Source organism: Bradysia coprophila (assembly GCF_014529535.1).
Source record: "Bradysia coprophila strain Holo2 chromosome X unlocalized genomic scaffold, BU_Bcop_v1 contig_26, whole genome shotgun sequence".
NCBI classification, from domain to species: Eukaryota; Metazoa; Arthropoda; class Insecta; order Diptera; family Sciaridae; genus Bradysia; species Bradysia coprophila.
This window is the reverse complement of record NW_023503313.1, coordinates 1,273,493-1,301,399: the sequence shown is the minus strand read 5'-3', so window position 1 is coordinate 1,301,399 and position 27,907 is coordinate 1,273,493. Positions and strand designations below refer to the sequence as shown.

General features: G+C 35.9%; 4 protein-coding genes across 7 annotated transcripts; 2 read left to right on the top strand and 2 right to left on the bottom strand.

Annotated features, from left to right (window-relative positions):
* The first annotated feature begins 625 nt into the window (after nucleotides 1-625).
* On the top strand, nucleotides 626-6,919 carry LOC119069052. Of its 2 annotated transcripts, none has more exons than XM_037172920.1 (8): nucleotides 626-813; nucleotides 1,972-2,042; nucleotides 2,124-2,215; nucleotides 3,059-3,150; nucleotides 3,216-3,738; nucleotides 3,801-4,912; nucleotides 4,981-5,121; nucleotides 6,616-6,919. In XM_037172920.1, exons 2-8 carry the CDS (start codon nucleotides 1,993-1,995, stop codon nucleotides 6,760-6,762), a joined length of 2,157 nt encoding a protein of 718 aa, XP_037028815.1. In that variant the 5' UTR covers nucleotides 626-813; nucleotides 1,972-1,992; the 3' UTR covers nucleotides 6,763-6,919. The 2 variants fall into 2 exon arrangements, with proteins under 2 accessions (XP_037028815.1, XP_037028814.1); XM_037172919.1 differs by having other exon boundaries at nucleotides 813-1,202.
* On the bottom strand, nucleotides 6,820-15,101 carry LOC119069053 (alpha-tocopherol transfer protein-like). Of its 3 annotated transcripts, none has more exons than XM_037172923.1 (7): nucleotides 14,727-15,101; nucleotides 8,308-8,479; nucleotides 8,055-8,217; nucleotides 7,920-7,981; nucleotides 7,659-7,852; nucleotides 7,393-7,603; nucleotides 6,820-7,320 (listed from the first exon to the last, which is right to left on the bottom strand). In XM_037172923.1, exons 2-7 carry the CDS (start codon nucleotides 8,474-8,476, stop codon nucleotides 7,118-7,120), a joined length of 1,002 nt encoding a protein of 333 aa, XP_037028818.1. In that variant the 5' UTR covers nucleotides 8,477-8,479; nucleotides 14,727-15,101; the 3' UTR covers nucleotides 6,820-7,117. The 3 variants fall into 3 exon arrangements, with proteins under 3 accessions (XP_037028818.1, XP_037028817.1, XP_037028819.1); XM_037172922.1 differs by lacking the exon at nucleotides 14,727-15,101 and adding an exon at nucleotides 12,238-12,468 and having other exon boundaries at nucleotides 6,823-7,320; XM_037172924.1 differs by lacking the exon at nucleotides 14,727-15,101 and adding an exon at nucleotides 8,546-8,836 and having other exon boundaries at nucleotides 6,823-7,320.
* Nucleotides 15,102-16,426: 1,325 nt separating this feature from the next.
* LOC119069051 (alpha-1,6-mannosyl-glycoprotein 2-beta-N-acetylglucosaminyltransferase) lies at nucleotides 16,427-19,347 on the bottom strand. The gene is made up of 10 exons (XM_037172918.1): nucleotides 18,971-19,347; nucleotides 18,687-18,769; nucleotides 18,215-18,346; nucleotides 18,034-18,150; nucleotides 17,660-17,973; nucleotides 17,498-17,586; nucleotides 17,287-17,432; nucleotides 17,053-17,219; nucleotides 16,769-16,983; nucleotides 16,427-16,699 (listed from the first exon to the last, which is right to left on the bottom strand). Exons 2-10 carry the CDS (start codon nucleotides 18,691-18,693, stop codon nucleotides 16,453-16,455), a joined length of 1,434 nt encoding a protein of 477 aa, XP_037028813.1. The 5' UTR covers nucleotides 18,694-18,769; nucleotides 18,971-19,347; the 3' UTR covers nucleotides 16,427-16,452.
* Nucleotides 19,348-23,370: 4,023 nt separating this feature from the next.
* Nucleotides 23,371-25,463, top strand: LOC119069363. The gene is made up of 2 exons (XM_037173436.1): nucleotides 23,371-23,712; nucleotides 23,793-25,463. Exons 1-2 carry the CDS (start codon nucleotides 23,548-23,550, stop codon nucleotides 25,329-25,331), a joined length of 1,704 nt encoding a protein of 567 aa, XP_037029331.1. The 5' UTR covers nucleotides 23,371-23,547; the 3' UTR covers nucleotides 25,332-25,463.
* The last annotated feature ends 2,444 nt before the right edge of the window (nucleotides 25,464-27,907 follow it).

The following is a 27,907-nucleotide window of genomic DNA, read 5'->3' as shown; positions in this document are numbered from 1 at the left end:
AACTGTAAGTCCCGATAGCAAAATATAAGATTATAACGGAAATTTTACTAATTTTACAATTGACGGAATAAAATCTGCTTTCCTTAAATGCAAATAAAATATTTCATAAGTCCAACAATTCTGTCAAATTAGATGAAACTTTGTGCATAGGCAGGTCTGTTTATTTACATAACTATACATATAATATGAATCGTGCAAATTTACCAAAGTATATTAACACTGAAGGTAATGCAAATCCACAGTTACACACGGATCCAAACTTTCAGGTGAATTTTAGCTCTGTCATGTTGCACACGTATTGAATTCGTTTGCTTCAAGTTGCATCTAGTGGTAAATTTGGAACTATTTAGCGGCGTTATGTTGCACACATATAAGATTCGTTTGCGTCAAGTTGTATTTAGTGGTGAATTGGACGGATTTAGGGCCGTCATGTTGCACAAGTCTAAATTAGACAACATACGAAAATGAATTCACCTGAAAGTTTGGATTCGCAATTTCTCTGATCCGCTGAGGGTCTGCATTACCTTCAGTGTTTATATACTTTGCAAATTTACCTCCAATCAGTTCTTTCGGCTGGGACATTTAAAGGAAAAAAATATATACGAATTTGACAGTTGGATTGTATGTCGTTATTTCATTTTTATACATTTTTAGGTGACATTTTCCAGCAGCATAAAGATTGTATTTTGTGTTCTGTGTTTAGTAATTTCTATCTTTAATTTCTAATTTTCTAATTTTATTTTTTTGTTATACAAACGAGTTATCGAACTGTCACATGTGATTGCACATCCAATTTAATTTGAAATTTGAACAGTGAGTGCCAATATTTCCAATGTTTAACTAATGTTGCAGTTCGTCCCATCCTCTATACTTTGTCACACAATGTATAAAAGGAATTTATCTTTCACTTTATCTCTTCCGCTGCTTTTGGCAATTAAAATGCATCGTTTGTAATCATAACAAAAGTGTACCGAACAAAGATTTCAATTGTTGACCATAATAGTAAATGTAATTGTATTGCCAGCAACATTTGTTTTATCGATTTTTATTTGAAATTAAATGAATCATCGAATTAAGATACAGAAGTGAACAAAAAAAAACTAGTTTGCTTTTCTCCAAGACTAACTAATTTTCGAGTCAAGGAAACATTTAATTTCTTAACCCACATGCATTAAATGACAAGTCTTTTGCGATGGTTTGGTGTAAGTGAAGTTTCTTTTTTTTTTGCACACCTCTTAAGTTGTTGTTGGAATGGTAAATGGATATGACGAGGAATCATGTCTTCGACTTAAAATAATATTGAGTTCAAGTCGAAGACCAACGATTGGCGAGAATCCGGTTGATTCCAAGAACCATACTAACTGTTATCAAAGTTAGATAACGATTTTATGTCACTGTTAAATTAAAATTGCAAAACCACCGCAACGTATCGGAATTGCAATTGTCTTCGACCAGACACGCAATCAACGAACTTTATTGTGCTGTTTAGATCATTGATAACAAGTACAAGAATTGACGATGATGCACATTAATTTGTCCAATGTCAACCGTAATTTGTTTCGGTTTCTTTCGTAGTATAGAATGCTTGTCATAAACAACTCCAATGAAAAATAGTTTTCAGACATTGTGTCCACCATGTACAATCATGACACCGGAAAAACTAGATTCTCATGAGTGTGCTGTTAATAAACATTCCAGATGTTGAAACTCTTAAGAGAGGCTCTTAAGCATATGGCCCTAAAAATAAAATACTTAATCGACCGACAGTGTTGTTCATAGGAAATTTCGTGGCGGTTGATCATAATGACATCATTTTGTTGTTCCAGCTAAATTACAAAACATTAATTGATGTCATTAAAAATGTTTTCATTTTCGTTTGTCGATTCATAATATATAGCCATTTGATCAACATAGAGAATTAGCGACCATAATCCGTGATCTCATGACTGTTCTTTTCTTTACCAATTCCAGACGATTGCATATTTCAATAAAATGGATGATGATATTTTGGATATTGATGAGGTGCTAACAGATTCTTTTTAGTAAGTAATCGATGAGCGTGTGTGCGATTGACGAATTCTGTGGATTGATTTTTTTGGTTTTCTTCTTCTTGTCGTTTACAGTATGCCTTCGGAAGAATGTTACAACGATATACAGAACATTGTTCAACAGTGGAAAAATAATGAAAGTGCTCCGACTAACGCTCAGAATGAATGTAAATATTATTTTGATTTCTAATTCCGGCAAAGTTTATTTAGCGCGACCTTTACTTGGCAAAATGTTTTAGAACAAAAAGAAGAGATTTACTTTCTGCATTTTACTGTTCATGTGAATCGTTACTTTACCAACTGTTGTAACATGGTAATGATGAATGGATTTCCTTTGAAAAAATCCTGATAAATCAGAACTTGACCTCTTTTTGAAGAGCTTAAAATACGTAGGCTTCCCAGGTGGATTCAGGAGGGTCAGACAAAGGTGTGTGCTTCATTCATTTAAAAAAAAATAATAATTGCAAAGCGAATGGGAAAGGGTGAACTTTGTGCATCAAAATACGATCGGTCGGCCTAAGAAAATGTAACCGACGAATCTGTAAGGAAATCTCTTCTTCCAATAAAAGTTTTTTTGGTATGACACGGACATAGTCGAAGATATTGTTCTAAAAAATTCTTCAACAAAATTATTTTTACCTTGGCTACTATTAGGCGCCATTCCCACTTTAAAATGAGTCTTTTAGACATGCACTCACCAGTAGTCAAAGCAATTGATAATCTCAAATCAACATCTTCTTGCAACGACTCCTAATTCCATGATTTCCTTTGGATTTGGTTTAGAGTAAAAATTAATTTATCGCCGGCAGTTGCTGTGATTACAAACAGTTATTTCCATCATCGCAATTTTATCTGTGAATCGATCAAGAGCTGATAATCTTGCGGAAAAATCATTTATTTTACTAGGCCATTTGCACTCAATTTTTATTTTCGTACATTGCCATGTGACGGTCGCCTGAATAAATTCCCCTTGATTCATCAGAAGCTTACAATTCACTTCAATCTTCTAGGTACAAGGTACTTTGACACCAGAACATTTACAAGACAAAAGAAAAGACTAAACTCAACCACAAATGGCCTGTCCGATCTGGACTATCCGAAGGTAACGACAACTTGTCACAAGTCATTTTTTTTTGGGTAATTCTCATTTTACACTTCTCCCTCTAGTCTGTTGGATTTCCCGTGGATAATAATCAATCGTCATGTCGAAATTTTATTATCGATTCGTCGCCATCAAATTCGCTGTGCTCGTATGCATCAGACGATGCAACCAGTTTAATAACCAGCGGTGATTTCAGCAACGTTAGCTACTTCATCAATAATGCCAACGACATAACTCTGCAATTCAATGAGCTGGATCTGAAGAGAGCAGATGATACACATAGTTCCAGTTCGACTGATACATCACACAATTCAACAGCCAAACGGATAGGAACGCACAATGAATTTCTATCGAACACTATGATGGTGCGGAAAAGTAGTGTGTCTGGAGACATAACAATATCGCCGAAAGACGAGCGGAATTGTACTCACACAGTGCCGACTGCAAACAGAACCTTCGAAAAGGAGTTCAAATTGAATTCAACGTTTGAAAAGAAATTTGATGATACGTTCGATGAGATAAGTGGAAAGATTGCTCATACGGGATTCGTGGTGCCTCGGAAATTGGATAAATACGATAACTTGAACAGTAAGTGTTTTGTAAGTAAAAAGTTGTCAGTCGAGTTAACTAAAAAAAAATACAAATTTCAGTGGTCCAATCAACACCTAAAGTTAGCCGAATCCAAACCTCGGCCCGATCAGCGACTCCACCGAATTTGTCCCCGATAAATCCAAAGAAATTTTTATTCGGGGAGATACCAAATCACGATGACGACTCGAATACGTTCATCGCAGATATGCCACTCGATATGGAAGGTTCAATGTCCAACGACGAACAACAGAATTCGTTGGTCAATTTCGAAGAATTTGAAAAATCAATTTTCCTGGATGACGACAAATGCGACGAAGACTTTGAGACTCTGTTGGATCGCATGGGAAACTCAAAGAGGCTGGAAAATCGTGAAGTTATGAAAGAATCTCTGGACAACATTAAGAAGCGACATTCGCTGTTAAATTTGGAAATAAAACAGGAACATCAGAGAGAGAAAATGAATAATCACAGCGGTGACAATAAGTCACTGGTGTCGTCGTTACACAAATCCATACCGGATGAACGGTTGCTGAAACGAAGTCGACTCTTCGATAACGTAACGTTGAACACTTCTACGGATAAAGGTGACCGAAGCATTTCGGCGACAACAGTGCATTTAGATAGCAATCGAACGTTTAATAATCAATCGGCGCAAAGAAATAATTCGAATCATCAGTACGATAATGCTGACAATGACGTATGCAACTCAACTGTATTAATAGAGAAATCACCGAAACCACCGATCGAAGATCCAGCGGATAAACAACCGCCCGAGATTGAAGATGAACAGCCCGTAAAATACGACAATCGAGATCGATTCAAGACTATTAGACTCTTCAAAAAGCCAGCTGTGAATGCTGTTGTAATAACCGATGCACAAACTCAATTTATCGAACCGGCACCCATTAAAACAACAACAATCGCTCCGAAACATATCGAACCCGTTAGCAGACTTAAGTCACGACAAATTAGCACCGTATCGTCCCGCGACTCATATATGAAATCATCGTCTGTGGAGAATCTGAACAGTCGTGGATTTCAGAAGCTCAAAGCGGATGCTAATGTTGCTAAATCCAGTTCAACGCAAAGTTTAGATAAAACAAGTGGTTTGCCTAAGACGTCGATGTTACGAACTCGACCAGCTGCTGTGCCCAAGAATGTGAAACCAAATGTACGAACATTCCCCGACTACAGTCGGAACGCTTTGCAGTATAATTTTCAATTGTTTTCTTCTTTCAGAATGTTCAAAATGTGATACAAAAATCGATTCCAGTTTTTAATTCACGGCCGAATGTGAATAAATTGTCTGGATTAGTTAGGCCGTCTTCAGGATACTACAGTTACAACACGGATGTCGAGAAATTCGAAGCAGTGAACAATGTGAGTAACGTTTTCTGTTTCATCATTTCGCTTTTATTTAACGCTTTTGACGAGGACAATCGAACATATGGAATCGCCATTGCTTCAGCGCGATGTTGAATCCAATAGCCCACACGTATACGGGCATGGAAATAATGTTTTCTTCGCGCTAATCGAGTAAAAATTTCCTGGTAACAAAAAATCTAAAACATTTCCCAGTGTTATGTTCAGCAAAGGCCCGATTTCCCGGTATCGACATTATTTGCGAACGAAAAAAATGTCCGTACCAAGTTACTAGGATACCGCATTATTTCCATACCCGCATGTATATTAAGTACGGTTTCCACTCAACAAAACGTACTCAGTGAGAGAGAAGTCAAGTAAACGAAGCAAAAAAAAAATCAATTTTGTCCATTACACGGGGTATTCTTTTGGTAAGTGGAAATCAAGCCTTAGTCTCCCATTCGGCCATGTCATATGTTACAGCTTTCACGACGAAAAATAATCTGAGCAGTAGACTCACGAGGATAGGTCTATAGTATTGTATGCCAGTAAGTTTACATCGTAGAGAAATTAATCAACTTCATGTGGCTGCAATATAAACTGGGCATACCCTTGTTGAAACACTCAACAAAAAAGTGCTAAAACAAACGTCTTAACAAATGTCGTGCACTGAAGCCATCGGCCAGTAATTCATACGTAACATGTATCAGCACACCGTTTGAATTAACAGTAAAATGCCGCAAAAATGACTTGATTCGAGTTGAAATGAAGTTTAAATTTGAATTTTTCTTGTATTCACTAATAACGAATCGATTAGACATACGAACGAATCTTGATGGAAGCTATTTTTAGCAGCCTCGTTTGAAATTTCATTATTTTGATAAAATGATTGACAATATTCCATCTGGCTGCTTGCTGATAACAACCATATCTCAATATATAGCTCACGTCGGCCAGGCAATTGCAGTTTGCCTTCAATTTATTTATTTATTTTTTTGTATGGGAAATGTGACGGCTTTCCATGAAAGTTATTGCTGTTGTGGTGAAATCATTGTGGAAGAAGTCTTTTTCATCAATTAAAAATAATTGCCGTCGTCTAACATGATTGAATCGGGTCAAGACTTACATTTTCATTTGTCATTGTACATATGCCAGGCATATACATATCGATCATATCAATCAAACAGGGTACATGAGAAGCTATGGATCCAATTATTAGAGAGTTTTCTTTCAGTAATTTAATTTCCATGAAGCGCTTTTGTCATCTTTCACATCCCGAGTCAGATTTCATTACCCAATCGGCAGTCACAATCGAGAATACATTGTTACATACATTTTCCCATAGGTATTTCCTATGCCCCGCTTTCACATATTGACTGAATACTCTCTATCTCTCTTTCTCATTATGTCCTTCTCCTTTCCTAAATGTTTCCGTCATTGTTCGACCTCTTCATAAAACCAATACCGAAAGCGTTAAGGAATGCTTAATGTGACCTGCATCCATTTTTAAAGGCACAACCATCAGGAGATTCTACATTCATCAGTAATAATGTGATCAATGATGAACCAAAGCAACAGCCGTCGAGAATTGCGAAACCGTCCGGTTTACGTCCACCCTCAAAGATAAGTTGTCTGCCGCGACCAATGTCAAAACGATAGTGTTAACAACCGAATAAAAGTGCATCTTCCCCGCATCAATATTATTAGTTTGTTATATAATTGCATGTAGCATACGATATAGTCAAAACTAGCTGTATCTGATGTCCCCTTTAAATTATATTTGGTAAATAAAATGAAAAATAAAATTTGGTTAAAACGTGCGTTTGTTACTATTATATAAATGTGGGTGTCAGGTCATCCCAGTTCGGTTGGATTTCGTTCGATCTCAGGTTTCACGTAGTAAGTCTTGGGCCAAATTATTTATTTAACTTTCGACTGAATGAAACATTTTTTTTATTGAAACACAGAACGTTATTGAAATTTAAAGCTGGACGTACACAGACACAGAACTAATTTAATCAACTTCTAATTTTCGAAAACTTCCCTGCAGACCTTGCAGATTTGCATCCTGTTCTGCGCCACAGTTGTTCATTTGCTGGGTTAGTGCGCTAACAGCTCCTTGTCTCGCTTTAGCTGAATACATTTCGACATTAACCTGCATTTTGTCATTCATCAAAATCACATCCCTCGAAGCTTTTAATTCTTTTTGCCAGAGTGCTGCAACAGTGATACGAACGATAAAGTTTTTGCAGAAGTTTTTCTATGATTCTACGGTTCTGTCTGACATACCTATCATATCTGCCATTGGAGTAATGCCACCGTATTCCTTCGGCAGCAGATTAACATCAACGGTTTTCAAGGCCGATTCAACGGAAGTGTAGATTTTGATTCGATTTTTCATTTTCTCCGACACCAAGGCCAACGCAAAATCAACAGCAAACTTAATCGATCCGTGTACATTGAATGCTTTGATCTCCTTGTGTCGCATCGGTAACGTTCTCTGTAAGGAACGGCTGAATTCGTCTGATTCTTACAGTCACGAGGTGGTTACTTACCTCGGCGTTCTTAACTATTCGAACAGCTTCTTTCGGTGTGAATATGGTCATATATGGTAGATTGACACCGGAACCGTCAACAATGTGAACGAAGCCTCGAATTTGATTTTCCTCATTTTCCATCAACACCTCGTAAGTGAGACCATGTATTTTTAGCAGATCAATGTTTGCATACTTGTAGGGATCAAAAACGCCTGGCCAAATAGTTTCGATTGAATTCTTAGACTTTCAATTGTTATTTGACTGAATTTTGACACTTACCTGGACGCGTTAAAACGATTCGTCGCCCCAATTTGTCCCGTTTCGGCAAGGCCAAGATGTAGCTAATGGATAAATGAATGAACACCGTGAACTTCAGTGATTTTTCTCAGTCTAATCGAAACGGGTCTTGCTTACCCATTCGTAATCAACTCCTGCGTCGGATTTAGTAAGTAATCCATGTTCCGGAATATTTTCTCGTCATATGATTGTCGCAACAAAAGATATCTTTCCAAACTTTCCTGAGTAATTGGAACACTGAATTTCTTTGAGCGTAAAAATCGTAACAGAAAATTAGAATCTAAAATCAAGAACGAGAAGAAGATTAGAGTTCATTTCCCATGTGCATCGAAAACTTTGTTAAAAAAAAAGAAGATCTTTGTGTCCTCACCAAGTCTGATATTCGAGATCCTGGGATTGCTCATAATCCATTCTCTCATAGCCTTCAAAGCATGATCACGGGTCGAATTTGTTTCACGCAATTCATTTTCGGCCATTTCTTTCAATTCATTGGACAACGTGAACACGTAGTCATCGGTCGGTGTGACTCCCTTCGACATTTTCTGCAAATGAATGGATTTGCTTTACAAATCGACATTATAATGACAAAAAAATGCTAAAGAAGATACTTGTTACTCATAATATTTCAATGACAAATATATACATGGCTGATGGTGAATCAATGATATACAACTCGTAGAAAAATTTTTATCAAACGCATCTTGCGTAATAAGACCTTCATCGTCAATCATTAAAAACAACGACGAGAAAAAAAAAAGAACAAACTCATAATTATCGATCTCTGATTTTAATTGCTAATTCCATGTGAGTTTTAAATTTAAAAAAAATAAAATTAAAATGTTTATATCAAACGTGACCACATCGATCACATTCGTAACATAAACAAGGAAACCCAATGAACTGTACATCCAATACATTGTGTTCATTAAATACCACACAAAATCATAATCGCATCAGTGATCAATAATTTCTACAACTCAATTGTTATTGAAGCGGTATAAACATCCCACAAGCACATCGATATTATTAATCCTACAATTTCCCATTGCATATAATGCAATTCTGAGCGATTTTGCAATGGTTTTCGTTCAATTCAATACTTTGACTGGAATTAGAATGTGATATAAGAAAAGAGAAAGTAGTCTCGACGGTAAGATTTAATCGAAAGAAATATCTAACATGTCGACATGTACACATTATATAACCGTTTAGCAACATATGTATATGGACACACAAATAAGCATACTACCAGGGTCGAACTAGCCAGATGAAGGCTGCACATAGTACTATTTAAATTCTAATTTCAACTAATCCAAACGTAATGTTCACTGGTCAGGTCACACGGAATTTCCAATCGAATTTCAATGCGGAATTTATTCATAATATTTGTTTCAAATCAAATCATTTATAAACCGCTCCTCGATACCATGGGCCGGCAGAGTTCACGTCTGCTTGCACTCTAATAAAATATGTTTTCACCGACATGTCTGCTAATTGCATTTTCTTTATATTTTCATCGGGCACAACGCAGCAAAGTAAACAAGCTAAGCCGCTAGCAAAAAATAGTCTTTTTGGAATCGGTCTGTATCAACCGGTTTTCTGTTTATTTTCGTAAAAGTAAATTGGCCGGTCGTCTATATTTTGCATGTCTGCAAATTTAGTTTTTTTTTTCTGCAGAGTATCTTAGGCGATGTGAAATGAGTAAGGTGAGTAAGATAGAAAAAGAAATGGAAAACAAATTCGTGTCGAATGGAGAGAGCGGGGATAACAGCTTTTTGTTTGTCTCAGATGGAAACCTTCGTGTTTTTATGCCAATTACAGGTATACTGAATTCATATACAATCATCAATAAAAGGAATTGTTGCTAAATCCACCCAATCATCGTAACAGAATAATAAATTGCTCTAGATAGGCACTTAAATGTTGCCCTGATATTGTACAATTCTGAAGCAATCATATACACACACAGGGCAATTATTTTAATCTATTTTAGTTATCACGTTCAATAGGTACAAAATGATTGAAATGAAGCGGTAAATTAAGGTTGTAAAATGTTTAAAAGTCCGTGAAACGTTTTTTGCTTTAAAATTCTACAGTTTTAAATGTTTACAGTAAATGACGAGGTAAATAATCCGATAATTAAGCTTCGACGCGCTTCAGATATTCAGATATTCAATGAGAGAATATAAATAATAAAAAAACTAATATGAGGCGTTCGACTTGATTGTAAAAAATTATCAAACTATTTAATGCTAATTTTATGCTACGATATTTCGAAAACGAAAACGTGCGTTACGTGGAGGGCAGCGTGCCTAATATTTTGATAGAAACAGTGAGAGTTATCTTTTATCATTATGAAATGCAAAGTCAAAATATTGTGACTGTTCTTGTGGGTGGGTTTTCGACCGCAGTATTTTTTTACGAAGAAGTAACTTCAAAACTATCACCACGAGACGGCTGTCTTGTCCTTAAATTCTAACCATCCTTTTGCCCAATTGACAATGCTGAATCCCGAAATTGGCTCGTAATTACACCAGAATATAATTTCAGTATTCTATTGTGGTTGCTATGGAATCTGGAATACAAGCTATGCAAAATTTTATTTTTGGTTGGCTGAACCTTACTGCCGCATGTAGTTTTGAGACTAAGACTGTACTAATTCATTCGTTGCAATTTTATCAAAATAGTGTTCGGACCCGTTAGAGTTTTTTGTGTGTCTGTTAAGGACTTTTTCAATTATGCCCTTTTCAATGTCCATTTGAATGTTTCTTCGGCATTATTTAATGATATTGATCTGTACATTCATTCCATTATCAATTGACTTTATCCTAAATAATTGCCCTAAATATTGAAGTTAAGCCAATCTTCATTTTTGACACAAAGTTAACGGTGTTCATGTCTGCACAATTCATACAATCTGTGTTGGTAATGCTGTTTAAATATTTCTATGGGACTCTAATTTTCCAGTAGACTACCCCGGGATTCTGCTCAACCTCTTTGGCATAGCAGAAAAAATATTTTTGGGACAGCCGAGCGCAGACCAAATCTTATAAGTTTAATGCCATTCATACTATTCACTCCACATGCGTTATCAAAATACGTTCGTATTGTAATGTTGTACCCCTGGATAGAAATTGTTGGATCTTATAATTCCTTGCCTGTTGAAAATAAAAAAAAAATCAAATGTAATCTGAAAAGTCTACTTAGGCTCCAAATAAACATTCTTCACCAATATTTCAACCAGTTTTATGATTTTTTTAATTTGCATTTATTCCGACTTTATTTTGGGATTATGTATGCGCGGGCCGATATATAAACCATTTTTTTGCCATTAAAGCGTTGAGAACATTGAGAAATGATCGTTTACTGCCGAAATACCGGTTAAATTAACACTCTGGAGCAGAATCTAACGATCAGTTATCGTTCAACAAAATATTCAAACGATCGACTAAAACGTTAACGAAAGGCATAGCAAAACCCCGACCTTCGCATCGATGTGGTTTTTTTCTTATGAAATTTATTAATTCATGTATCGGGTCAAATAGCGAAATAGAATTCATTTTTATTTACGCCTAAAGTTCATTGCCAATAAAATTCGGATTCAAAAATAAAATTGCGATCAAGGTCGTGTACTACAGGTTTTTTTTGGTATTTTTGGTAGGTGTTGAGAGAACAATTCTGAAATTATGATTGAAATCAATGTGATTGATGATAAATTTAGACATGTAGGTACCTGCATTCTGTACTGATTGAGAAGTTTTTTTTTTTGTAGTGGAGAAGGTTTACATTATGCTCTAATAGTGTTAAAACACTAAAGTAAAAATGTCTGAGTAAAGACGACCGGTGAGTGGTAAGTTCTTTGTTTGTCACCTTTGATAAACGTCACGATGAATAATTATGAGAGTGAAATGAAACTAGATGAAAGCTAATCAATCAGTTCTGATTGCGTTACAGGAAACATTAACACCTTCCGTAATAACAAGCAAAACATTTAATCTCCTTCGACCTCACGTTTCTTTATAGTTGCCTTGTGCGAATTAACGCTTTTTACAGTTTGTCAATAAATTTACCATTTTTTTAAGTTTTTTTTTCTTTATCTTAAAAATCGTAAAACAAAATCAATTTGTTTCGGTTGATGTTTGTAATTAGCATGAATAGAGCGTTGAACAATAATGGTCCATTAAAATAGAATTGGCGTGTGTACATCATCGATCGTAATTCTCACTTTTCAATGACAAAATTGATGCTATTATTACTCATTTAATATTAACGACAAGAATTTACATGCAAGTTTACTTACATGAACGCTCTGTATGACCATAGCTTGGAAAGCAGACTTTTCGCTTTTAACAGATTGATTTGACTGATGCTGCCCCATTCTAAGTTTACTGACTTAGTATCGTGAAAAGTATTTATAACGATGACTAGAGAAACCCGGTTTAATACGTGTCGCTAAGCTCCAATTTCGTATGGAACCGAAAATTGTCGATGCATTTTCTTGGCTAGGTACCGCCTTTTTTAAATTAGGATTTTAATTTTTTCATTTTCTTCTTCGATCATTTCAATTAAAAAAATTAATTCTTTGTGGAGCGAAGAGGTCGAAAACACGAAAAATTGTCGAAATAATCAAGAAAGCAATTCGGACAATCACCTATATAGGAAATGCAGCGGCAATTATCGATTTCATACGTGGACGACAAAGAAATTTGAGTATTTTAAAAATCAAATGGACCAATAAAACACTGAAAAACAAAATGAAAACAAGCAAAATACAAGAGTAAGACAAGACTAAGCTGTACATCGGCTGTTGAAGTACAATCGTCGTCTACATTTGCTCAAGCTGTTTAAATATTTTAAAGCAGAATTTCAGATGTTCAAAATATTATTGTACAAAACTAGAAAATGTTAGCCTTTCGAAACCCAACCAGATACGAGAAATGTTTTTCGTAAATAATTAAAACTGAAATTCAAAATTTAAAAAAGAACTACGTCGCTGAAAAAGTCGCATTAGATCCGAAAAACAGTTGTACAGACATAATGGTTAGAACAAAAATAAGTTTTTCAGTAAATTAATTTCGGGTCGAATTCATTCTTTATTCCGGAAAATATGTATTAATTTACGGAAAATTAATTCTCTGAATTTCACAAGAATACTACAAATCCTACGAGTGAAAAAAAAAACATTCAAAAATGAAAATAGTGTTTCATTGAGCGTTAAAAACTGATTCAATTTACCAATATTTTCATCAAATTGGTACCAATTTTTTTGTTAAATGGTTGAGTGTAAATAGCATCAATGCAAACAATCCGCAAAGTATATGATGTTTGTACTGAGGCTATTTAGTAGAGTGCCTTAAAATATTTATAAAATGGAGAGTTCCAGTCGTCATCCGGGTCATCCCAGAAGAAACGTCCCTCGAGTACAATTGTAAACCTTGAAGACCGGAAAACTATTCAGTCGAATGTCATTGAACTCTAAGAATTCTTACGGGTTTGAATTCTGTTTTAACTCATAATAAGTATCATTATAATGATGCGAAAGTAGTATATCCACATGCTTGCTCTACCTACATGTAGAATGACGATTTAGAATTGTGTTCAACTGGTTAAATGTCAAGGGTTGTTTAATACAAATGCGAATAAAGTTTTAAAATGTTCGCTTTTCAGCGTTGAAACAATGATGAGTAAAAATACTTCTGTGCGGAAAAAATCCTCAGTGGCGAATAGTAAATCTTTTGATTTGATTGATTTTGATTTGAAACATTTACTCATCTTGCAGTTATACAATAAATTTAATTATAAAATCACAGAAACAGGTGGCACAAATTCATGACATAATACGGACATAATACGCATAATACGTCTCGTCTTTATTGTGATAAATTTAAGTCGCCCAATTTTATCTCTCACAAACGTAAATACTAAAGTAGAATGTAAGCCGACGATGGTCAATCTACGAGTTAGTTATAAATATGAGGAAACCGTTGGTATTATCTTCGGTATCTGTTGTACAAGACAAGATGATAGCACGGGTTCGCACGCATTTATCATTCCATAAAATTAAATTGAATCGAAGCCGATTAAACCATAACTTGTCTGCCTCCTGATCCTGAAACTCTTTTGGTTTACGTATCAAATATTTACAGTTTCGTAAATCACTATTGTGTAATCGCAATATTCTACCGTAGGTGGGCAGGTCACAATAACTTAGTACACATTTTATTGTTGCCGATTAGTACATTTTTGATTTTTTTTTTGCAACCCTATGCAAATGTCGTTCAAACAGAACGACTCGTTTTTTTTAACTTTTTAATGAATTGAAATTTAGACAACAACGACTTCTGTTCTAAAAAACTTCAACTTGACGCTAGGCCGTTGCCTAAGATCGCTTTTTCATTTAGTAACATTTTTCATGCTTAAGTGGTGTACCCGTGGTTGAGCTATTTATGTGAACCAGAAAATTCTTTATTTTACGTTATTTGATCTCCGCTTGCATCGACTTTATCTATTTTTTTGTACTGTTTTCTACATTTCTTCGAACTATTTTCTTCGCTTTTCCACCCTATAAAAAAGAGTGTGGAAAACTGCATTTTCCAATCGCATACCAGCAATTACAAAACAACACTTATCAGACGATCGAGTAAATTAAATCATTTAATTATGATGGTGATGAAAGCGCACAACCAAATCACAAGTGATAGTTTTTTGTTTTAAATTTGTAATCTCACGCACAATTTATGCTAATTATTCACCTAAAAAAAACGAAAAAAAATGCTTGTTTCGACTTACGTTTAATATTTAGAAATTTCTTTACTCCAGCGACAAATCTTTTCTCCAGCAATATCTTATCACATTGAAGTCACTCTCACTATTAAAACTATTTAATGTTGTTGCAGTTTATATGCATTCGATTACCACAAATTTACGCAGATATAATAGTTGTCTTTCACTAACGCAGGAACAGAAAACTATGCATTATTTGTAGATGCAATGTTAAAAGTATAAGTTTTGTGATTAAATAAAAAGAAAATTGATGAAAGAAAAAATATATTGTGCAGAAATCAGCACATTTTATGTGCAATACGATGATGTTTATGTAATGAAAAAACAATAATAAATAATCGGATAAACGTTACGATGGGTGCTCGCGAAGCTTACCAAATAAGACTAAATGTAACTCTGAAATGTTTTTTGATACCTAAGCTTTTTTGTGATTCGACGGTGTGTGCTGTTTGAATGAATTAAATTTACTTTAGAAAAAAAAAACAAACAAACAGCAACAACACCACAACAACTAAATTCATTCTAGAGTTTGTTGTCGCTGCGCCTTTGAAGGGGGAGCTTCTCAGTGAAATAATTTATTACTTTTCTTAATTAGTTAACCTTGAAATTCTTTTCAGATACATAATCATTCTCAGAGCCGTTCGCCGAGTCGCTGTTCAGATTATGTTTTTTTTCTCTAATATTTTCGGTTGTTGATCGGTGCAACATACCAACCATTTCGAATGAAATTTTTGGCAGAAAACGGTTATAAAATTTTGATTTTTTGTTTGTTTATACTGTTAAATGTTCAAGGTTCTGTTTGTGGTGACCTAAAATTTATGATTGTCGGCCAGAAGGCACTCACCAGAAAATTTTTGGCGATTTAACATGCGTCTAGTCTACCGTCACATTATGAATATAATGAGCATCATCAAATTACAATGAGATAGTCTAATGTGCAGGGTGGATCGATTGACCTACGTTGCAATAAAAAAATCTAAATTATTGGTATATGGGCGATAGAGTTGCGTTTAATCCGCCCAGTAGCGGTGGAAAATAATACCACCGGAAAGAAAACATTACCTGGTGTTTCAGCTGCCTGATGTTTCACATAGACACTTCACGTCAAGGCGAGGGGCAAATATTTGTAAGTTTTGTTGAAAAGGGATTTTCAAAAATAATATCCTTCGAGGATTTTATGACGATTTTCTGAGGGTTTTCAATGGTTTTAAGAGGGCTCTATTTTTGATTGGATTTTCAAGGATTTCCATTTTTTTAAAGGATTTTCTTCTTGAGTTTTGGGGATTTTCTCGGATTTTTCTGAGGATTTTATCGAGTTCTAAAACTTTTTCATGAATAGCTTATGAAGAGGTAAGTGTCTGCAAGGTACTGCTCAGAAATGGAATTACACCGACGGCGGCGGTGTAATAGACCAGTATGCAAATTCAATTTATCGGCTCTTCCATTTCTCGTGCATATGTGCGACAATTTCATTTTTATTGTGATCCACTCTAATGCTTATGCAAATCGAAAGTAACCGACTTTACAGTAGTTTTTGGTTTTTAGCTGAATCATTGTAAGACATTGATTTGTCATTAAATAGAGCGGCAGGCTGAAGTACATCAGTGCAGACATGCACGAAGGTCTCCGATTAAATTTTTATGTGTATATTATGATTCGTCTTGTTGTTGTTGTTGTTGTTCGCAGACACGATGGAAAAATGAAAATTGTAATTTTTTTTCAAATTTATTTTTTACAAGTTTTGTTTCGATTTTATCAACCCTGTACTAATTGTCATATTGAGACATAGCGTGTGGTCTCTTCGATCACCCCAACCTCCGTTACCCTTGCGGGATTTCGTTTTCTTTAATATACTAGCTACGGTTAGCGTTAGGCTTTTGGGAAATAATTGTCCGGATCTAGTAGCTATTTTTAGCACCTGCTGGACTTTCGATATCACTTGATTTGATTCACAGTTTCGTTTTCTATGATGCACTCCACTGATGTAATAGAAAAATCGTCAGATTAGACTTTTGTACGAACAAAAAATTTCATCGGTTTGAACTAACCATTCGCCAATATGAAACACCCTCGGTCCCTTAACGACCATTGCGTGTAATTTATGCTTAAGACAGTTCTGCGAAGCATGTTGTAAACTCCAATCCCAATTGTAGTCATCATATGTACAGAAATATTTAGCGCATTGGACTATTTCACGCCATGTCGATCGATTAAAGGAAAATCCCATGTTGTGCTTGCTGCTGACCCAAGGCGTAATTTCGACCTGCTCATTGAAACGTTTTTATTCGAGTGCACAATTCAAAATCGTTTCGATTAAAAATTCAAGACCAACCTTGTGATTGTTATTGTACGTGTAATAGTTTAATGTTTTCAAATACGTTCCTAACGACAATATATTGCACTTTCCACATAACTCATTCGCTTTCCGTTGCATAAGCTCTAATAGGTAAATGAAATCCTCAGACACGTAATGGTCCTCTTCGAGAAACAGAACAGCGCCTGTTAATGTTACAACAATGAGATTATTGTATGAACCAGTCTTGACGGGTAGGTCTGAAAAATTTACCTGTGTGATGTTGTGTTGCCGCTATTTGATCGAATACCCTGTTGGCTTTCCACCACCAATGGTGTTTGGTTTGAGTAAATGAAGCTTCACGATAATGTCCGTATAGATCCGGATAGTTGGCGTTTGTGCACTTTCGAATTATTGCTCTAAATGGGTCAGTAAAAAAATTATTTCCCATTGCCTCAATTGTTACATGATATTCCCGACTCACTGATCGCGTTTAATGTCTCTCGGACAATCGTCGGGCTCTACTCCGGGAAATTCATGAGGATGAGTCTGTATCGAATGAGGGTAGAAAATCTGCAAGAATAAAATAAAATCAAAAATGAAAGTTCTGTGCATGAAAGCTCAACAATGGAAACCATTTACTCACTTGCATCACTTTACAAAAATCAATCGACTGAATCAAGTCATTGATGTCCTCGTCGTAGTAATCATGCGAAAATATTATCAACGATCGTGATATGTCTCTCGCCTGAGCCAAACTAACAATCAAATGACGTAAATAATTGATTCTCGTGTGAACTTGAACCACAATCAGTACAGAATCATTTTCCAATGGACCGAAAATATCTTCATTTAGAATCGACTGCAGTTCATTGTACCGTCGTATGAAGCGACGCATTTGTTCGATGCCTGGTCGACGATACGAGTCCACGTAACTTGATGATGATGTACCGTTTATAGCTAGAATCGAAATCGACTACAAATCAGAAATCAATTTTTTATTCGGGTGGATCAATTTACCTGAAGTTTGATTCCGAGTCTTTGTCGTCAAGTACTTATGATACATGGAAGGAACCATTGATAGTATGGCTGCTGCTGAATAGTTTAACTCCACAACGGTATTGGTATTTTTTTCGGCTGATAAAATGGGAACAAAATTAACAAGACTGTGCTTCATTGGCAAATTGCGTTGGTGAATTACTTTGATTTAAAACATACAACTGCGATAGTCCAAAACAAATAACAAATATACCAACGGCAAATCGTGCGCATACGGAATTTTTCCTTCGGAATGCATATCTGGTGTTCGGCAGTGGGATTAAAATCCGTCCGCCTGGAAAATTGATCAATTAGCTATTAGTACGTGTGAGATTGTGTGATCATGATGGACATTTAAATTTACAGAGGGGTCACTGACTTCTAGGGATTATTTGAGATTATTTTAAGGTTAGACCCCTATCGATCTACAGTTGATTGCTGACTTGATTTTCTCTGACAGATGCCAATTTAATTGAATGAAACAATTTGCCCCAATAAAACATATCGACACCACCATACACATACTGTAGCAGCACTGACTTCCCCTTTTTTCATTAAACAGTATCCATCACCAGTCACTTCCGACACATCATCTGGCAAAACGCATTACTAAAAATATGCGACACATAACTCACCTGCCATAATTTGTTGTCATGAACCGTTAACGACTGTGCACCTGAACAATTAACATTTTAATGATACCAACGATCGTCAATATCTGAAAAGAAAAATTATTTTTACTTATCGCACAGTAACGATATATGTGATAATATCGAAAACAAAATTTCTATTTCACAAATCAATTTCAAGTTTCACAAATTTCATTACGTAGGCAAAGTGCCGTTTATGTGCTTCTCATCAGCGGCAAAAATAGTGCCGCATCGATCTGAATATTTTTATGGGGAAAAAAGATAAGTACGTGACAATTCTGCATAAATGCATCATTATACAACAACAGTGACCACTATTGAACAGCACACCCGAACAACGTTATACACATAATGCTGAAGGATCTTGAATAATAAAAAAAAAAGTTTTATCGATTTATCCAAAAAGGAAAATGCGGAGAATTCAAAGCAATAATTCGTCTAAAATTATGTTGAAAATAGTTGCCGCATTAAACTCGAACTATTATGACATGACAATGACAAAAATTATGCACTTGGTCTAAATGAGTAATTAACAAAACAACGATAATGGTTTCGGAACTATTTGTTACATGAGAAAACCCGAAAACGATGAGAGAGTTCAACTTCAATATAGAATACGAAAATGTTAAAAATAGTTGTTTGTTGACTGTTTTGTCTATTTTCAATTGTATTTTCCATTTACCGATGTTTGGGTATTCCGTTTCATTTGACTACTTTTATTAACATTTTCTTTAAAAACTTTTGTTCTTTTTTAAAGTATGAATTTCGACTGAAGACAGTCTTTTTATCGGTATGCTAAGCACTATGATTCGAACAATAACAGTTGTGCGGCGATGTTGTGAATGGAAAACACATTTTCACAATGAAAGTCGTGCCGAGACTCTCTTTTTCAACTTCTCTATGCATGCACGCGCGGTAGCGAGTTTCGCTTCCTTGGAAACCGAACCAAAAATGAAAAAGACATACAATTTTCTTATAATCATAGCAGTTTGTTTGGATCGAAAAATGGTAGAGATTTGCGCCGGTATAAATTGAGTAATGTTTTTCACTGTACCGTTGTTTGTGGTGTGGTTTTTCTGTTGTCGTTTCTCCCTTAAATTGATTCAGGTCACTAGTTTCGATAGAAGAAACAATTTTGCTGGAAATAACTAATATTGTTCTTGCGATCATGAGTTCGTAATATCGTCAATGGCAATTTTCAATTCTCATTTAGAATAGTGATATCGAGTAACAATAAACAGCGCAATAACAGCGGATTGAACGTTTACCTTTCAGATTTCGAAACGCAATTCGTTTGATCCGAACGATACTGCGACAATGTTACTAAGATCTAAATTTTGAATACATTTTCAAGCCTTAGATGGCCTCTTCAGTTATGTGGTTCAGCAGGGGGGCAAGAATTAGCTGATGTACGACAAAAAAAAATAAATCGTAACAAATTAGCATATAATACTACATTGCACCACTGCCAGTAGGTTGGTGTTTTTAGACCCGTACGAAGTACTGGGATCTTATAGGTTTACGCATACGTTTGTAACATGTCGAATTGGACTCCCTGAGTAAGTGGAAACATATTGTGGTTGTCCATAGATGCCAAATCAGCGAAAAAAAATGTCCGTCCGTCCGTCTGTCTGCACGATAACTTAAGTAAAACACATCTGATTTCTAAAATTCTTTTTTCCACGTTGTCCCGATGAGCTGGGGCCCAATAAGTGCTTTACGGTTTTTCGAAGATATCTCCGGACATTTAAACGCTACACTTGTGACACGTCAAATAAAAGGTATTTACAATACCGATCGACAAATTTTTTTTTATAGAAATCGGATGACTGACTCGTGAGTTAGAGCCCTTGGTCTGAACCAGGTACAGGGCACGAAGCAGTTTTTGCTTCTAGGTCGGCCAAATTTGAACCGATTTCGACTACTTTCGCTTTACTAGATAGGTATTGACCGTACCAATCAGGGGAAAAAAGTTTATGAAATTAGGTTTACCTGAGCGTGAGCTAGGTCTCTTGGAGTGAGCTCTTATCCGGCTACTGGGCCGTACAGTGAACGTGGAGTATTTTGTCAATATCTCAAGTAAATTTTGACCAAATTTCATGAGTATTATTTTCGGTCTCATAACAAAATGGCTGCCAGCGGCCATATTGGATTTTAGTAAATGTGATTTAAAGTGGGATAAATTGTACTTAGTTTCTGTTAACATAGACGTAATTGGTTTTGTGTGTGAGGTGCTTCAGTCATTGGTCATTCCATATATGGACATCTATGTCTAGCTATATTGAGCTATATACAGGCATATAGAGCTATATAATAGCATATTCATCTGTGAAATGTTTATTTATAGTGAAATATAGTTAAATATAGCGGTACATAGCTGTTTAAATAGGAATTTATGAAAGTTGACTTCGTACGGGGCTGTCTATATTGTCTCCGGCAATTTATTTGTATATGATAACAAGGCAAAGAGTGATTTTGCGAATGTAAGTGATTTTAAAGGGCGAAAAGCTTTTCAGTAGAGAAGAAAATGAATTAAGGGAAATGAAGAGTTTCACAGTAAAGGCTTTTGATACGAACAGGTGTTTCGTACGGGTCGGCGTTAGCTATGTTTTTCTTTTAAGAATATGGGTTAAACTATGGGTGATGATATACACAATCATACAACATTTTTAGTTTTTTTATCGCTTACGAATATCCACACAAATAAAAACAAAGAACTGACAGTGTAGCAACTGCAGTCCAAATCAATTTTTTTGTTTTGTTTTCTATCGAAGTTTAGGGTTTCGAAGCTACTTACTGTTGATCATTATTATAGCATAACATTTAACGTCAGTGAAACTTAAACATGAATTTGCTTGAGCTGATTTTCAACTCATCCAAACAAAACTGATCATACGTCTTTATGTGGGCTTACCACTACTAAGACCAAATGAAGACGTTCCATAAAGTTGCCAGTTATGGATTAAGTTTTCGTGTCGTACAATGCGTTTGGTGATTTTGGAATTGGAATGTGAATGTTGAATCTGCTCGAATACGATTTGAATGAATGCAATTTGGATGAGGATAAGTGCGATTTGGATAAAGTAATTTGGATGAAGCGATTTGAATGGATTCAGTTTCAATGAATGCATTTTGTGTGGATGAAGATGAATGGTGAGATTCTTTAGTATTTTTTGTTAAATTGATTTTCTTCTCGATGCGTTTTTGCTTGATTTTTGGCTGCGTCTGGATTGTGAATTTCTTAGCAGAGTTCCAAATTTACCCGTATTTCTATCAGCAGATGAAAAATGTCTAAGTAAACTTCCAAACGCTTGTTCAATCGAAAGTTTTAATGTCGCTGTCTTGGGAAGGGATCAGTGGAAACAACTGATGATGGGTAGATCACGCTATCCTCAGACCGCCACTGAATGCTGAGGCCGAAACAGCTTAGTCGTCTTTGTTAAAGTCACTTAACACTTAGCACTTGGAAGGGCTGACATTTAGGGTTTAGCAAAATGTCAGGATTCGGCACATTTCAAGTGAATGCGTGAGCCATGAGTGGGTAAGAAAGAGCAAAAGCTCTGTTTGTGCTGCTTTCTTTTATTATTTTCGTTGTATTTTATCTATATTTTATCAATTCATCTATAGGCATTTCAGCTGGGGTATTTTTTAGTGATCCCAAACGTCCTGTATAAGGACGCAACAGGATATTCAATCAATGAATAAATTGTCTGCCTTTATCTCCTTAGTACGAATGACAAAGAATCAACTCATCCAAACAAAACTGATCATACGTCTTTATGTGGTATTACCAAATGAAGACGTTCCTTAAAGTTTTGTATGGACCAGACGAAAAACCAACAATAATATTTCTTGAGATACAAAATTGCAAAATTGTAGATATGAAATGTAGATTCGGAGATATAAAATGGGCAATCCCGTATGCCACCGACTCGTTTATCACTAAAATATTCAGTCATCAACTTCCTCAGCTCAAGTCCAATTTTATGAAATCAGCGTGTTGTGTGTAGACGTTGTCGAATGTTGATTCGAAAACGGTGCAGACTCTCTCCAATTCAATTATAGTTGGAAAATTGAAAAAAAAAAAAATTAACACGAAACCGAGTTAGTCATTGCTTGAGAACGTCTTGAACTCAGAGAGTGGATTTTTTGAAAATATGGTAACGCTAAGTCGAGGCATAAGAGCAGTCTTAGAAAATTACCAAGATAAATGTTTACATTATCATGTAAAGCGCCTCAACCTGGCCCTAACATCTAAAGATGTTCCAATACGCTTTCTTATCTACCCTCTCACCAGATTTCCTTGGATGTGCAATGAAATTCAAACAATGCACGGAAATATAAAGTGAAAATTAATTTCTTTGTCTGAGAGCTTTATTGACTTTAATCTTTGAGGATGTTTTGTATACTTTGTATGGGGATATTGAGGCAACTAATCGATAATTTAATCCTTCAAAATTCCACACATATTGGCTGAACTGACTGCAAATTTGAACATGTTTTCACATAAATTACGCGAGGAACAAAAAATGATCAAAACATAAAGTGGTGCCCAGCCTCTTGTTTGTAACACAACACACACGAGGGGAAAACAAATGATCCCGCGCTAAAAGCACGCATCCAACTCAACTATCCACGAAATAAAAATGAAAAGAATTGCACGTGCAGTGATACCAAGCTCGGCAATCTAAAAAGTGTCTTGAAATCGTCATCATCATAGGCGGCATTTTTATCGAAACTTCCTACAATCCTACATTGATTGTTATAACGGCTCCAAGTGAATTGTTCTTCTGTTTAATTTAATTTAATTATTTACGTGTGACTCACTGAATGGAAATTCTCAGTCATGGAAAACCATAACGAAACAACGACCGATTCGAAAAGTATCATCATGAATGATAATTGCGTTGAGGAAGCTTTGAAACATTTGAACTTCAACGAGAAATCAATATGTCGTTTGGTGTCACATCAATTCAGACGTGTGGTTGACTCTTTTGTGCTGAAGAAATTGGTGTGTGAGAATATCATTCACATCACTGGCATGTTTGAATGCTAATGATTTACCCTTTTCCCGTTTCGATCGTTTCACAGGTCGTTTTTGATCGAACTCCGATCAGCAAAGGAAAGTTTTCTATGACTGACGATGATTATACCGAAGCGGATTCGGTGTACGTGCCTTGTTTAGAACGTTTTTTCAACAACAAATTCATCGTCCAAAGACTCGCAAACGTCAGCAAGCTAAAGATCATTGGCCTTGACCAAATGGAATTCAGCTGCACCATGAAGTTTAAAGCATTGATTCATCTGGAACTGAATAACGTTCGGATTACGAATCGAAGCATTTTCGAATCACCCAATTTGAAGAAATTGCTTATGTCAAACGCCTACTTGTGTACGGCAACCGCAGCTCATTTTCATCATTTGGGCCTGGGCAGTTTAACGAATAAGTTGGCACACTTTAGCACGACTGATATACTTCCATCTGATGCAGAAATCGAATTCTATAGAATGGCTCACGAAGCTCCTATGCTAAGCGAATTAGAGACGCTGGACTGTCATCTGATGAGTTTCAAAACGCTGGTCTACATCAGCAATAATTTCCATCGATTGAAAACAGTGAATGTTCGTTTTGCAACCTGTCGTGACGAAATGATCGATCTTTTGAGAACCGGACTCGATAAGTTGGTGCGAAAACTAAGACCAGATCTAAAAGTGTTTCTCTTTGGCATTCCACTTGTCAAGGGATCGGTTAAAATAGTCGAGAATTTTCTTTATGAACACGGTCTCGAATTGCACTTCGGATTTAATTCGCTTGGTATCAAAGTCGGCTCCGATTGGAATAGTTTCAGCAAAGAATTCGGTCGACATTCCAAGCTGCTGAGCGGTTTCTTCAAACTGATCGACACTGTGATCTACGAAGATCCAGTGGCTGACGAGAGCACTATAAACCGACTAACTAACGTGAGCCAGGCCTTTTTCAAAATCTGGTTGGATGTGAAACACGGCCTACCCGATCAATTGGCATTGTATCCTAACATCAAGCATTTAGGGTTAAATTCGTTTCCGGATGGTCACTACCACAATGACGTCCTTGACATGATACCTATTTACTGCACGAAATTACTTTCTTTGAACATGGACAATTGGGAAACGGACGTAAACTACAGCTTTCTGCTGGGTTTGACATCCATACAGACGATTCGAATATTTACGCGATTGCAATTCGACCAGGAACTGTACATGGATATGTTGCGACAATTGACGAATTTGTCGTTTTTGGAAATCTGGTACGAACTCACCGATTCCATCACTAAAGACGACCTCAGCAAATTTAAACACACCGTTGAGGATTACATCAACAATGAACTCACGTTTAACGACTGTACGCTCAAAGTTCAAATTCATAGACGTAGCAGCTATATCGGTGACGAGAAATTTGCATTCGTTCGCATTGTGATGAAGCGAACGGCACGAGACAGTGCTAACAATTCAATGTTGGCAAGCGAAGGCGATATTCGCAAAATGATGTGGTGCATTGGATACAAGCGAGAACATCCAGAAAGTTCAGATGAGATTGATCGATATGATCTGAGATACGGTCGTTCAAAGGTGTCGGAAGATAAAAATTAAATTTTCTTAAATAACTTCATACTTTTCATCGTCCAATTTTTTCTTGTTGATTTGTTTAGTAAACGTAAACGAGTAACCGTACGATGCTTTCTTAGTTTGAATAAATGAATATTGATTTGAAACGAAAAAAAAACGAAATCTGTTTTCAATAGGAAGAGTTACGGAAGATGAGGGGACTTCCTGAAAGAAAAAGAAAAATGAAAAACGCACTCCAAGCAAAGGTGATCATAGTCGACAGTGGTGGATTAAGCTTTTCAGCGCCCCTGGGCAAATGCACATTTCTACACATTTAGCGCCAATTAAATTGGTGGCCTAAGATTTCAGCGCCTCATTTTTTTTCCAGCGCTGGCTGTCAATAGAGTACTATTTTGTACGAAATGGTTTTTGACAATGTTTTGCAGTTGTGTGATACACTCTCAAGTCTTAGTAGCATATTTAGAGTACCAATTATGCTTGAAGTACGTTGGTGTTGGTCTTTACGGAAGGTGAGAAAACTTTTTGAAAGATAAAAGAAATATGAGAAACTCCCAAGCACCGTGAAGCGTAGTTTCTATTTTAAACTTTCTTGAAGATGACTGTTAGTTCCGACGAATTTCACTAGCGTCGACTGTACCTACTATTCCAATTAAAATTTATTTAGAATTTTTTAACGACGAATTTGACATTTCGAGCCGTTTCACGGTTTGTTTTTGAAAACAGGTCAATAGTTAAATAAATTAATTGACTCCTGTCTTGATTTTAATTTCTATATTGACTTCTTCTTTAAAAAGAACAAGGCTGAATCATAATTAGTAAAAAAAGTCTTTCTTTCGCTTTTAAAGTAAAACGCTGCACTAACACTGAAATGATTTAATATCTCGTATATCCAGATGAGTAAAAGCACCTCATGCTTAAGGGTGTCGGGGAATCTCGCACACGCGATCATAGTATGCGTCCTTTCGAATTTTTTTTACTCATCTGGATACAATATATCAAGTTCCTTCACTGACAATGTACTATATTACATGTTTTCGTTTTCCCTAGGGTCAGAAGTGACCTATTACATAACTGCAGAAAACATGGAAATTTGTGGAGATTTCAAAAGCATGTAATAGTATTTTACATAACTACGAATAAAAAGATGAAAAGTAGGGTGAATTTTGTTGATCCGAGGCAAGGCAAAACACACGAAAACAAGACTTTTCATTTTTATTCTAAGTTATGTAATGCATTTTGCATGCTGAGGGCTTCGGAAGATTTTACATTCTGAGGACATCGAAAGAAGTGCTTGAAACATGAAAAGTACAGTTTTCGACGCATGTAGTATGTAAATTCCATTACTTAACTCGGGATAAAAATCGACAATATATTTTTCGTGTGTATATTGACCTCGACTTCGCCTCAAATGAACTAAATTCACACGAAAACTCTTCAACGTTTGTTTTGTCTGTTAATGCAGTTTGCCATAAACTTCTCAGTATAAATGGAATACCCAAGGTTGTATATGATGAGGTAACGCCGATCGCAATTTCGATGGAAGAAAACACAGTCAGGGACAAATCGATCTAATTTTATTCGACTGAAATGAATTTGAATATGAGAAAAGCTTCTAGCTTTTTAATGTGTTCCAAGTCACATTACAAAAACGAGCCATCAGAACAGTCGGAGCGTTTGCTGCGACTGAGCCCCGTACAAACCCGTATATCTATTGCGTACGTGACCCTAGTGCGTGTGTCACCCTACTTTGACCGTAAGCCTATGCGCCGGTTAAAGTAGTTAAAGTAAAATTATTATGTAATGTGTACATCTTAGAAATTGCGCATAGCGCAATTACGAAGCCCCGTACGACGTTCCTTTCAAATAAAACAAAAATTTCAAATAGCCCTAAAATTTTAATTTATTGAGTATAAATACACATAGGGCCTAGTATCGGCCTCAGTCCGAGGATCCAATTTTTTTTTTTTCAACTACATTCTATTCGGCCTTTGATTACCTTCCAAATGAAACAAAAAATACGAAAAACGGATGAAATTTGCTCGAGTTATATGTAAAATACACATAGGGCCCTAGTAGCGGCCTTAGTCCGAGGACCCAAATTTAATTTTTTTTCAACAACATTCTATTCGGCCTTTGATTACCTTCCAAATGAAACAAAAATTACGAAAAATGGATGAAATTTGCTCGAGTTATATGTAAAATACACATAGGGCCCTAGTAGCGGCCTTAGTCCAAGGACCCAATTTTTTTTTTCAACAACATTCTATTCGGTGTTCGATTATCTTTCAAATGAAACAAAAATTACGAAAAACGGATGAAATTTACTCGAGTTGTATGTAAAATACGCATAGGGCCCTAGTAGCAGCCTTAGTCCGAGGACCCAAATTTAATTTTTTTCAACAACATTCTATTCGGCCTTTGATTACCTTCCAAATGAAACAAAAATTACGAAAAACGGATGAAATTTGCTCGAGTTATATGTAAAATACACATAGGGCCCTAGTAGCGGCCTTAGTCCAAGGACCCAAATTTAATTTTTTTCAACAACATTCTATTCGGTGTTCGATTATCTTTCAAATGAAACAAAAGTTACGAAAAAC